This window comes from Strigops habroptila, chromosome 3 (assembly GCF_004027225.2).
Source record: "Strigops habroptila isolate Jane chromosome 3, bStrHab1.2.pri, whole genome shotgun sequence".
In the NCBI taxonomy this organism is placed as follows: Eukaryota; Metazoa; Chordata; class Aves; order Psittaciformes; family Psittacidae; genus Strigops; species Strigops habroptila.
This window is the reverse complement of record NC_044279.2, coordinates 80,180,750-80,193,584: the sequence shown is the minus strand read 5'-3', so window position 1 is coordinate 80,193,584 and position 12,835 is coordinate 80,180,750. Positions and strand designations below refer to the sequence as shown.

Sequence of the window (12,835 nt, the reverse complement as noted above, 5' to 3'; positions counted from 1 at the left end):
CATGCTTCTAGAATGGGACACTGGCAGCTCTCTTTGTGGCTAGTTCAATTTCATGAGAAACAGACCTAGCTGGAGCTATATTTAAAACCATTAAAACCCCAGCTTATAAGAGAAAGCAACATCCAGAGATCAGCAATGCAGCACCAAAACAATTCAGGTTGGAATGCCAGGGGAGATAAATCTGTGTATGGGAGAAGTGGTAATCTGTCTGTGGACTCCAGTACTGTAAGGAAAGGGAAGAATAAAGTGAATTACAATTGACAGCATGTTGTGCTCTGTTCACACAGCCTATGGAACGTGCCAGTAGAGGGGCACTGCAAAGACCAAGAAAGGCTCATGTGTCAGAGCAGGGACAGGCCTGTGTAGATGGGACCAACATCTACAGTAACTTGGGCTGAGGCTGTTTTTATTATAACCATCTGAGATAGGGACACTACAGCATTAGCCAGGAAGGAGCATTGATTCTAGGGGATCGTGCAATAACCTGTGTTGTATGGTTTAGTCCTGAAGAACTATAGGACACTGTCAGAGGCAGTTTAATGGGTAATTTGGGCCACAGCCAATTTTGTTCTAGAAATACCATATAAATTCTGATTTTACTGCTCGCACATGAAGACAGTGCCTGGAGTCCCCCATGCTCTGAGTGCTCCATCTTTTCAACCAAAATATGATATACAGTCAGTGTCTGATGAATCTATGCAAAAGTCAGACATTCAATGAAAGATAAATTTTCCTAATCCTTTTGACCTACATGTGCAATCTTTAATGTAGTCTTTCAGTTATTCCCATTACTGAGTTAAATAGCTCCAGTGAACAAATTCTTCTTTGCTTATACGATGATTTATCACAGCTCTTCTCTTATTTCAGCCGTCTTACCATTTTACTTGGAGACGGTAATTTGCCACCAGCAGGTCATGGCACATGCACAGTGAAAAGATGCGGTCTCAGCACAAATCTCATGGGCTGGAACGAGTTATCCCTGTGCTCAGCAGCTATCAACTGTCAGGAAAATCTAGCACAGCTATCCATGGAAAAAATTATTGAAGACAATTTTCTGCACCTCTAGAAAAAAAAGAATGACCTCCCAGGAAGACCTGTGATTCACAACGAAGGGAGGGCTAGCAGGGAGTAAAAAAGTCCAAATGACAGATCTGGGCTGCAGTCAAGTCTCCCTGCAAATCTGGAGGAAGTATAGCTAGAGACAAATAAACCCAAACACATGAGAATTGCCAAGAATAACAGGAAATAAATTTTCTTTTAATATTTTTGTGTGCATTATATGGACTCTAACATTAAAACAGTGTTCTCCTGGAGAGGAGCACCTCTTCCTGCCCCTGCTGAGAGCAAACAATGGAAAGGCTTCTAACCATTCCCCAAACTGTATGAATGTTAATTTTCTATATACTTTACAGTAGCTATGTTATACAGTTATATATCTATATCAGCTTACATTCAGCTCTAAATACAGAGTGGAGACTATGCCTGGTCCAATTTCCAAGTGCTTCCTCTAACATCCCATCTCATTCCTGCAAATTCCACAGGCATCCCAGCATCGAAGTCAATGGCCACCAGCGACTTAAATGTCTTTGAGATCAAGCTCTCAGTGCCCTCCTCTCTACAGAAATGTGTACACTCTCAGTACAGAGAAATTTCTCCTCCATCCCCAGTCTCATGAGCCTTGAGTGCTCAAGAGGAGCACCATCTTCTGTGCAAGGGCGTGATGCCCCTCAGTATAGGATGAAATTCCAGTCACTGCCTAACTTGGAATTCTATCTGCTGTATATTGGATTAATATACACAGATTTAGCCCATTTATAGCAAAGTTTGACCTTCCATGGAACAAATCTGTGTCTGCACAAGGTGTGTTCCCCTACACAGAGGATGGAACCAGCTTCTTGCTGCATACAGCAGAAATCTGAGTCCTGGGGAAGAGGCTCTTACCTTAATTGTTTTGCTCTTTTTTTTCAGAGAAGTCTGCCTCTATGCTGCAAACTGTCCCCTACATGGCGTGATCTTGGCTCTATGCAGCAACCAGTACTTCTGCAAGGCTGAATGGTACTCAGTTCAGCAGCAGAGTATATATATATTATATGATGGGGGTGAATGCCTACTCTAGCAAAGTAATTTTCTGTTATTTGGGAACAATGGTTAGACATCCTAGAGATAGGGTCTCGCTGATCTGCTGCTGCAGTGAGCTAAGCTGCTTAGCCCTGGTGCCCCACAGAATCATGTCACTAAGAGTCACATAGAATAATACACTTCGGACAGCTCTTCCCCACTTACCCTACCCAGTCTTATACTGAAACCTACCCATATACCTGGAAATGTTCCCCACATATCTGGAAAACAAAGTTCTCAAACAGACATCCAGTGCTACCAGAGTGAATTCTCTTCCCCAGGTTGGCCTGCAGATACATTTACCTCCCCACCAGCACCTGGCTCTGTGCAGGTCAGCACAGCCAGAGAACTCACAGAAAACCCAGGATCCCAGATAACAATTCTTCTCCCAAATCCCATTCCAATGTGTGACTCCCTTCTGCTTTGTGCAGGAGCTCCCAGGTCAAGAGGTAGGAACTCAAGTGGAGATACTGAAAGTAGGCTCAGCAACTGGCGAGTGTGGAGGTAGCCAGACCAAGACAAGTCACCAGGATAAGTTAATTCACTGCAAGTTCTCAGTACTGCAAAAACAGACAGGTTCTTTCTTGGGCTTAGGAGCAGCGGCAGCTATACTTACTGCTCCCTGGAACTTGCCTGGAATGGGCATCAAGAGATTTCTTCAATGGGAAGAGAGGGACAGAACAGGGGAGAGGAGGGAGAGTACGAGACAGCACTCTGTTCCAACATAATCTTCTTGAGAAAAACACAATGCCATACTAAATCCAGGATTCTTCCTTTTGGTAGCAGTTGTGTGTGAGGGAGGCAATGGGCTTGAGGCAAAGAACTTCCCAGAGGTAGTTATAAATGCCATACAGGGACAACAAGGTTTGCCTTGGGTTGAGGGCAGCTCATTTCCCATTTCTGTCACTTCTCTGAGGCCAGCAGGAGGCTGTGCTATCATACAGCAAACAGGGAGGCTTAGGCTGACTAGCCATAACCAAACTCATACTGATGTCATGCAAGAAACCTAGACCAGGAGTCATAAGGCATAAAGGTTTGCAGTCCTCCATGAGATGCAGCTTAGGGCATCTGTACCATTGGAGAGGACAACATCCTGTCCCCATGGCTGTCCCTCTGCAGGGGCAGAGCAAGAGAAGATGCAGCACATTTATAAGGACCTCTGGGAAATGAGCAGTTCATGGCAAGCCAGTTTGAGAGAAAAGAGGGGAGCACCCACAACCTCAGCAACAGATTTAGAAGATGGCAACAGCCACGGAGACAGACTAGCAGAGCGGGGACTCTGTGTACTACAGCACCTGAAGAAGAGGATTTGGGGGAAGGCAGAGAAGCAAGGAAATGGTGGAGAAATCACAAACAAGGACTTGTCTTGGGTTGTAGGTAGTGGATGATGATTTCTCTTCTCTCCCTTCCTTTTTCTCTCCTACTGTTGGTAGCTCACAGAGCATCAGGCCTTCTGTGCTGCTGCTCCAGGAGTTGCCTGCAAGGGAGGTGCAGGGGTTGTCCAGATCGGCGGAGACGTCGAGAAGGAAGGCCAGCCAGCTGGCGACAGATCTCATCTGAAGACATAGCAGACACACACAGGTTGACAGATAGTCAAAGCTTCCTCTAAACTTTTCACTACCAGAACAGTCAGAGGTACATCCTTCACTGCATCTACAAAAACTGTTGGAACTGCTGAATCCTCATATTCACGAGGCAAGTGAACAAGTCCTTAGGCTTTTATTAATTTCCTTCTGGCTTTATTAATGTGCAATACACATTAAAATCACTCATATTTTGCTGCAAAAAAGACACTGCATAAGAAATCTAGACTGGATCCTCTTTCTAGTCATGAAGAGAAATACTGAGAGTTACTCTTTAACCTCAAAGGCAAGTTTGAGTAAAAGTGTGTCTGGGGCTAATAGAGCATGATCAAGATTGAGGAAGGCAGAGCTCTCATACTTCTTGATAGTACAGTATCTACTTCCCAGTGTTTTTCATGGCATGTGTACTGGATGCAAGGCTGCACTGCATTAAAATTCTCCCAAACCAAGTCCAGGGAAACTACTACACATGGATTGCAGTTGGGTAATTAGTTAGCTTGGAGATTCTACCATCAGATGGCTGCAGCTATTCAGGTAGGCTAGCTTGTGCCATCACTCACCTTGCATGACCTCGTTCTCCTTGCAGACAATGCGAGAGCACACCTCCTTGTTTATTATGTACATGCGACGCACACTGAGGGACCATCAGGAACACACCAAGGACAGAAGCGAAAAGCACAGGGACCCGAAGAAACAAAAAAAGGGATACAGGCAATAAATATACTCAGGGATACAGGTAATAAACTAAATAAAAATATTCACTGATGAGGAGGCAAATCCAAAATCTTTAGGATTAGTTAGTCTAGAATAAGGCTGTTGTCAACAGGAAAGTAATCTTTGTCATGACTTCATGTAATGGCCAAATACCTTAAACACAGATTACAGTATAGAGCACATTACAGCTCCATAGTGCTGCACAGATAATAGTTATTGTGCTGTTTTAATTAATCACCCTAAAAGGACACTCTGACAATAGGATTCATCTCACCAACTGGTTCCCTGAGGGAACCTCTAAATTTCAATGGAAACAATTGCTGAACTGGACATGCCATTTCTGGAGATTTTTTAGGGCTTTTCTTTGGGACTGCTGGTTTCTTACCTTGTAACACAGAGGTAGCTGATACACTGCTTTACTGGTTTGTGGACAGAGTACAGGCGTGTGCAAGGGAACTTTTCTTCACGACAATCTGGGAACACACACACACAGAGGTGCAATTCAGGACCATTGACAGGTGCGCTCATGCTGGCACACACAGAACTTCATCACTAGGTACTGTCCACCAGGATTCTAGGGAAGGCCCTTACCCTCTATTTTCCACTCTCGTGAGAGATGGGGATGGTTTAGAGAACAAGAAAATAAGGCAGACATTTCTGATACCCTTGCCTCCTAAGACAAAGGGAAAGTTGAGTGAAATGCAAAACAAGACCACTGGGAATCCTCAGTTTAGAAGGCACATGCTGTAAATGGGACAGACACAAATAAATGCAGTACAAATTGTAGTCACATGTTTAAGACACGTGTTTCTGTACGTCTGCAATCTCAAAACTTCAGGACACAAATCCTTCTTTTCTGGACAATCAGCCCTGTAGCTAACTATGATGGGTTTTCTTGCATTTCCTTCTGAAATGCCAGGTCTTGCACCCTGACAATGGCAGAAAATTGAGCCAGCATATGTGGTCTGGTGATCTGCCAGTTCCACCCCTCCCGGGCATGCCATCCACAGGAAGACTTCAGCTTCCACTACCATCAGTTTCCAGTACTTCTAACTCAAGGAATAGGGTGAAAGGAATTCTCCAGGAGATGAAGGTCAGTGCTCAGCCAGCACCTGCCTGGAGAGGTAATAGGGTGGATGAAAGTGGGTTTGGAGGGGGTGCAGGCACCAAACTTCAACATACCTGATGAAGCTGTTGTAGTTTCGCTGTCGGACTGAACTGGAAGACAGAAGGTAGCAACATTAGTGTGATTTACCATTATTCCTTCCTAGACATCAGCTTACTCAAAACAAATAACTGGAAAGCTCTTTCAGGAGTGATTTCTAACACGGAAAAAGATTTCACTGTTACTGACATGAAAGCATAAGAGAAGGTACAAATCCAACATGAATCTAGTGCCAGCTACTCATCCAACAATGCTAAAAATCTGCCCAAGTTTTACCATAAAGCATTACCTCTACTATTCAAAATTACACTGTAAGGGCATCTTGACTTATATTTCAAAAGATCGGGTAAATTCATCTAGTTGATGTAATTGCCATTCATCTAGACAAGAAGCAAAGGAGCCTGTATCTACCTCTTCCTAATGAACAGTGACTCCTTTAGGAAACAGCATCCCCAGACCACTGGTTCTTTAACGTCCATGACAAAGGGTCAAAAGGAAGTTGGTTTGTTATGATAAAGCAACCCACCTGTACAACAGTAAACCAGTACATTTTATCATTTACCCAGCGACAAACTGGAAAGGAACTCGGAGAACTGCCTGCTAGTACAAGCTTTCACCAACAGTTACAGAGAACTTCTGTTCATGTGAGCCAGAAGCACAGACAGAACGCATGCACGCAGAGTGAATGATGTTTTTGGGTGTCAGGGCTATGTTTAGGGCAGTCAGGGAAGCAGGATTCTGGGTGTGCAAGGGACTGGGCAAGGAGGGTCCACAACATTTGGGTCTGAACTGAGAATAAACTCACCAGGACTAAGCAGCACAGATGGTGTGACAGCTGCAGCTGGAAAAAGAGAAGATGTTCTGAAAGATCCTGATTTCAGCTTTCAGCCTCTTTCCCCCTCCCACAGTTCTGCCGGTGGCTCACCACTCCTGACCAGTAGCCATCCCACATCTGCTTCACAGACAACGCTAATTGTGATGTTGTTATCATTTGATTTGTCAGAGTAACTGCAGCTTTCCCTGTGAATATGCAGGGTGTCCTAGAGCCGATGGGACGCTGTAGAGCAAAGATGGGTCCCATGGCACATCCTTTGTGAAGATTCTCTTCTTGATCCCTCAACAGTAAGTGTCTGCTGCAAAGGCTTCACATTTAGTCTTTTTCACCAACCAGATGCGTTCTCTCTCTCCTTGTCCTTGCCTTATCCCCCCACCTCAAAGGGTGGGGGGTGTTTGAGAGACTGTCCCAGCAGAGAGACAAACCCATGTTGAGGCCGGCAGTGCCGGGTTTGAAACAAGACTCATCTGAAAGAAGTGGGGAGGCTCCTTCTTAAGCCTCTGGGCCTCTCCTCCATTGAGTCTGGCAGGATCAGTCTAACCTGTAAATGCCTACACTTCCATGTCCTTCCCCGGGGTCTGTCTTCACAGCAAGGCTCAGCTCCCTCAGGAGGCACATTGCATGTTGTAAGTGCTCATCTTCCAAGTGTCCTCTATCTACCCTACATTTCACATACATTTTACTGCCCCCAAGGACACAGCCACAGGCACAGCAGGCAAAACAATATTGAAAGAACAGTATGGCAACCTCCCCATCCCACCGCTGCTCAGAGTTTTCCTTATTACTGTTTTTCAGGTTATTTTGCCACATCTGTCTCCTGAGCACTCAAGCATGGCTGCTAGTTGCCAACAGACATAACCCGCATCCCAGTGCTGCCCAGTTAACTGGTGAACCTGACCAATTTCTCTCTCTCATCATTTAGTCTCTTCCTTTCTGCAACCTTCTCTGGAAGCCCAGACTGTGTCACCTTTAGATTTCATGGTTTCCTGCAGTGCAAACGGCTTCAGAGAGCCCTGGTACATCGGGTGAGATTGGCATTTCCTTGGAGAACAGGCCATTAAGCCCCCTAAATTCATCTCCCTGCATGGGGCACAGAAAGGACTCCCAGATGGCCACAAACACTGAAAGAACATTGCTAGATGTCAAAAGTGGGGAAGAGGCATGATGAGCAATTTCTGGGTCTGTGCAGACAGAAGTAAAGATGAAAAGGGAGAAAGAAGCCTGAAGTTGCCAAGAGATAGGAGCTTACCAGGGGTGCTGATAAGAGAGTCGGTGCTAACTTCACCTGGAAAAGAGAGAATATCCTTGAGAGAGCTTGTCTTTACTTTGTGGTCTCTTGCATAGCTAGCCTAGCTAGCGTGAATTACCTTAGCCTCCGTGGCACGCTCATGAGACAGCAGGATCCAATCCTGTAAACACATAAATAAACACAATTCCCCCATCCCACCTGTACCCATCCCCCTTTTCCGTGAGAGGCCTGGGACTGGGTTTCTTGGTGCAAATGCTGCACCAACCACTACTGAACTCTGAGTTCATATTCTGACTTCTCAGATATAGCCATTGTGAGCATCTCGATGGGAAAGACAGACATCTGAAACGAATGCTCTGATGGCTCCTGCAGCAGCTGGACAGACAGCTGAGGCACCCACTATAGAGGAGGGACGCAACTCCAGAACCCAGCCTCGACTGCAGAACTTCATCAGCAGATGAGTTCCTTGAAAGGCAACTGATAGCAAAGCTGGGATAGGTGTGACGGAGGGATGAAGTGTGAGGGAAAGGAAAGCTTGGTGGACATGTTTTGGACTGGCCCGGAAAGCCCTCGGTATTACATATGGCAGGATCATAGCTGGGAGATATCTGGTGGCTTAGCCAGGGGCTTCAGTTTGTAGAAAATGCAAGCCCTTGTGGTTCTTCTGGGTGCTGAAGCATGATGCAAACATACATTCATTTTATCATGGCACAGAAATGGAAACAGGTCCAGAGGGACAAAGCAATTTACCCCCAACAACACAACCAGTATGAAGACCCGTTGATATCCTTTCTCACTGCTAAAGCACCATGCCACTTGCGTACCCTTGGGAATTTGCTGAGCATCTCACGGCTGAAGAGTAATCAGCTCTTATGGGTCTCCCACAACCCTTGACAGTGAACATAACTTCATATGCTAAGTGTTCAGGACCCCAACACTAGTGAATTACTTGTAAAGAACACACAACGCTTAGCAGGTTGTCTTGGAGGGCTTGTTTAATCTTCACTGAAAGGCAAGCTCACAAATGTCAGAGGCAAGGAAAAAAAGAACAGCATTTGCGATTAAACAGGCTGTAACTCCACAGGACAACTGAGTCATACAAGCATTCTTTAGCACATAACATGCCTCTAATACTTACCAGTTGCACTTTCCAGGTCTTGCCCATTGACCACCCATGGAAACCAGTCTGCAAGAGCAGAAGAGAGGGGAGTGAAGAAAGGACACAGAGAGGGATTTCTACAGTCTGCAGCCCTTGTGAAATGTTTACGAGACGCTTATCTGTCCAGGAGACACCACTGCCCTCTGCTGAAGGGAGAAATGATCTCTCTGCCTCAGCCTCCACTGCTGCCTGGGTTTGCCGTTGAGACTGGATACAGCGGGCCTTGATCCTATTCCTGCTGCTTCCACCAGGGTCAAATGCTAGGGACAGGGACAATATAGTAAATACCTCCAGATCTGCTACCAGACTTTGCCTTTCTGAAACCCCGTTTGATGCACTTGCAAAACAGACTGCACATTGTTCCTCTGCTCTGGAGGTTGGTCAAAATCGCTATCTCCATTTTATAAGTGTCATGGAAATTATTTTCTTGGGGTCACAGATTGAATCATTGGCACTGTAAGGAACAGATTGCCAGGTCTTGTAGCTCCTTAGGCAAATAATTACCTGGTCCATCATGCTGCACAGAGCAGATAATCTTTCTCCTCTCAGCACCTGAGTGTGCTGGAGAGGGAGAACGATGAAGGTTTGTCTGTGCATGCTATGTGGGAAGAGGAGAAATTGAAATTGAGCTAGACTGTTCATTTGTCCAAATATAAAGGGTGAGCGAGCTGCTTCCTACAGCAGCCAGGAATAGGAAAATATTTCCTGCTAGCCACAGAGGAGGGAAATGTCTGCATAACTGGGGTGGGATGAAGGAAGGAGTTGGCAGGAAAAACCCAGTGAACTGGGGCACTGCAGGGATGTGTGCAGGAGCAGCTTAAAACCAGTACACCCTGTCTTACAAACTCAGCCTTTAGCTTTCTGTTCTTAATGGAAGCACTCCTGGGTAAAAACTATCGGGTCTGAAGCTTTTGTCTTAGTTCTTCCTCATTCCAAGAGCAGTTACTTGCAGGCTGAAGAGGGACTCTTGGGACTCTATATAATCCTGCTCTGCAGCATTAGAGGAGTCGCTGGACCCTGCTCTTCCCTTCCCCACCCAGCTGCCAGCGAGGGCTCAGCTGCTGGCAACGGACCCAGGGAGAGCCAGACATGCATAATGACTTAACTGCACAATGTAGTGCAGTCCAAAATGTTCCCTGTTCTGGCTAATCTCTTAATGGTAACAAGTAGAGGAGAAAAAATTATATTGCACATTTTTTCACTTGTTTCTGATACAAAATGAAGGACACAGATTCTGAAACCACTGCAGAGGCCAGCAGTGCCAGATTTGAAACAGGAGTCATATAGAAAAAGCAGGGAGGCTCCCCAACATTTTTCTGACATTGAAATTCAGCTGTTACTAGCTTTTTTTTTTTTCTCCCCTCCCTAACAGAACCAGAAAACTGGACCAATTCTAAAACAACAGGGCAGAAGTGAAGTGAAACCTCTGCACGTAACAGGAGACAAAAGAGGTGACTTTCTTACCCAATTTTCAATCACTTGAACTTATATTTGCTATGGTACTCAATTCATATGTGTCCTGGGTTCAGCTACAGCCCGACAATATGCTTTATAAACAATTAGACTTTACTGCCCAAGTTGCAAAATCCTTGAGATCTAAAACTGCTATCCTGATTCACTGGTCAGTAGCTTACCCAAAACCAAAAGAGACAATGGGAGACTGGTGATTCCTGTTATTTTCCAAGTTAATAAATAAATCCAACAACAGAAAAACAACCAAAGGAAAAAAAACCCCAACAAACCAACCAAGAAATTATAAAACAAAATACACAAAAGTATGAAATATTCCTTTCAGCAATGCATCATAAAAGCCACAGCCTTTTTTTTCTGCCTCTAACTTTGTAGGCCACATACAAGCTCATTTCTTGGATGCCTCACCTCCCTGACTCAGTCACAAACATGACATCCTCTGCTGTGCACCTTCACAGCAAAAAGTGCCGCTATTGGGAGCAGAATCAGGCTTCAGCACGAGGGAAGGACCAAGGAGAGTAGATTGGAACATCCTGATGAGAACGTGATAGGTGCAGTCATCTGTCTCCTACATACAGTCTTGCAGCCTTTCCTGCAGAAGGCGTTTTCTGTTCACTGCAATTAATCTTCTGCTGTCTGTCCTGAGTCTTCAGACTGTAATGTCTAAGTAACTCCAAGTAACCAAAGACATGGAGCAACAGACTAGAACCACAACCACAAAAGCAGAGAGATGGTTTCAAATGTGGAGGTCAGGTTTCTCACAACTGCTGTATAAAACACCTACAAAAGCTCCTGGCAGCTGAGTGGCCTGGAATGGGGCCATTCTTGCAAGAACCACTTGTGACAGCAAATGTTTCACAACGATGACAGAACACATTTTGTGAAGCACTGGGAGATGCTCTGCAGATCATGCCAAGACAGGTGGTACAGCAGTCTACAGCCAGCACAAACCACGGCTAACTCTTTCTCAAACCAACCTGGCTATTTTGCTTACCCAAACATCCCTGCAGTGGAGGCTGTGGACCGCTGTCTCTTGCAACACCCAGTACTTACTGGAGAGCGGACACATATGGGAAACAGTTCCCAGTTCCTCAATTTTTCTTTACAATCCCTGTATCCACCTTGCCTTTCCTGTTTTGGTCCTTCCCCTTTCACTGTCCATCTACATGTCTTTCTCCTTCGGTCATTGCACATCAGCCTGTGTAAGAAACTCCGTGGGGCCAGGGTGGAGGAGAAATCCTCCCCCTGACACAAGGACTCACCAGCTGAGAACAAGGAGAGTGCTAAGAAACACAACAGTATACAGGCTCCAGAGGTCTTCATCACTGTGGAGTGGAAGAAAGAGGGGTCAGGGGAAGGCAAAGGCTGGAACTGGGATACCCTCCCCTATAGCACAGAAACTCTTTGCTTGCTGCCTCCATTTCCCTCTCAAGATAAATTTGCCTTTCTAGCCTCCCTCTCACGCACTTCTCATCTGGCCAGTTTTCCAGTTGTTTCTGAAACGTTCTGATGGAACATGTACCTCCATCTGCTTTCTCTTTCCACCTCCTTTCTCCATTCTCCACCTTTTCTCATCCATGTGGCTAAGCCCCCCTCCACACACACCCAGCATGCAAAGAAAAGTTTCCCCTTGTTATCTCCCTCCACCCTCTTCTACTTTTAGGTTATCCTGAGGAGCACTGAGAGAACAGACAGGGTCCCCATCACTTACTGCAGCCCTCGGTCTCCACTCCCTTCAGCAGCAGCCGCTCTGCCTTTCCCCTTCAGCAGTCCCCCCCACTCTGGCTATTGGGTAAATCACATGCAGCCACACCCAGAACACGTTCTGCTTTTGGTTGTCTTCAAAATACAATTTCGGGAAAGGGGAAAAAAAAAAAAGGACAAGCCAGCGAGATGGTGGGACGTGGTGTCATCATGCATCTGGAATGATAGGGGGAGCGAGGAGAAGCAGCTCACACCCTCATTCCAGAGTTTATGCTTCTCCGAAGGGAGCCCGCTCCTCCCATTCCCCCAGGACGGCCCAGCACCAGGGATGGATTCTTGTGTCTGTGTTGTGTCCCGTTCCGTTTCGCCCTCCTCAGAAGTCCCTCCTCTCCTCCTCAGACGCTACATCCAGCCTCGTTTCCCCACTCAGCTCCTGCCTCTTTCCACCCCAGCCCTCCGGTCCTTTTCTCCTCCTCTTTCCCTGCCTGCCTCCCGCACCCTGCGGACCCCGCATCCCTGCTTGCCCTAAGCCACGGGCTCGGTGTGCCGCGGTGCGGACACGGGCCCGCCCGCCCGGCGGCGCTGCTCCGGCCGGCGGGGACGGGCGGGACGCGGCCAGCGGCGCCCCGCGGCGCGGGCAGATGGCGGGCTGGCCCGCAGCCAATCGGCTGGCAGCAACGGTGATGACATCACCCCGCTTCTCTTGCCGGCGTCTCCCGGCGGGATGAGAATTGGGGGGAACGGGGGTGTGGATATGGATGTGGGTAGGGATAGGGGTAGGGATAGGGCTCCCACCACGACCAGGGTCGTGAGCGGGGGGGACGCGGAACAGGCACTG

General features: G+C 46.7%; 1 protein-coding gene across 1 annotated transcript; it reads right to left on the bottom strand.

Annotated features, from left to right (window-relative positions):
- Positions 1 to 1,226: 1,226 nt before the first annotated feature.
- Positions 1,227 to 12,631, bottom strand: MFAP5 (microfibril associated protein 5). Its single transcript, XM_030480490.1, has 9 exons — positions 12,005 to 12,631; positions 11,556 to 11,618; positions 8,803 to 8,850; positions 7,665 to 7,700; positions 6,386 to 6,421; positions 5,598 to 5,633; positions 4,801 to 4,888; positions 4,262 to 4,335; positions 1,227 to 3,674 (listed from the first exon to the last, which is right to left on the bottom strand). Coding segments are annotated over exons 1-9 (504 nt in total). The 5' UTR covers positions 12,006 to 12,631; the 3' UTR covers positions 1,227 to 3,552.
- Positions 12,632 to 12,835: the final 204 nt, after the last annotated feature.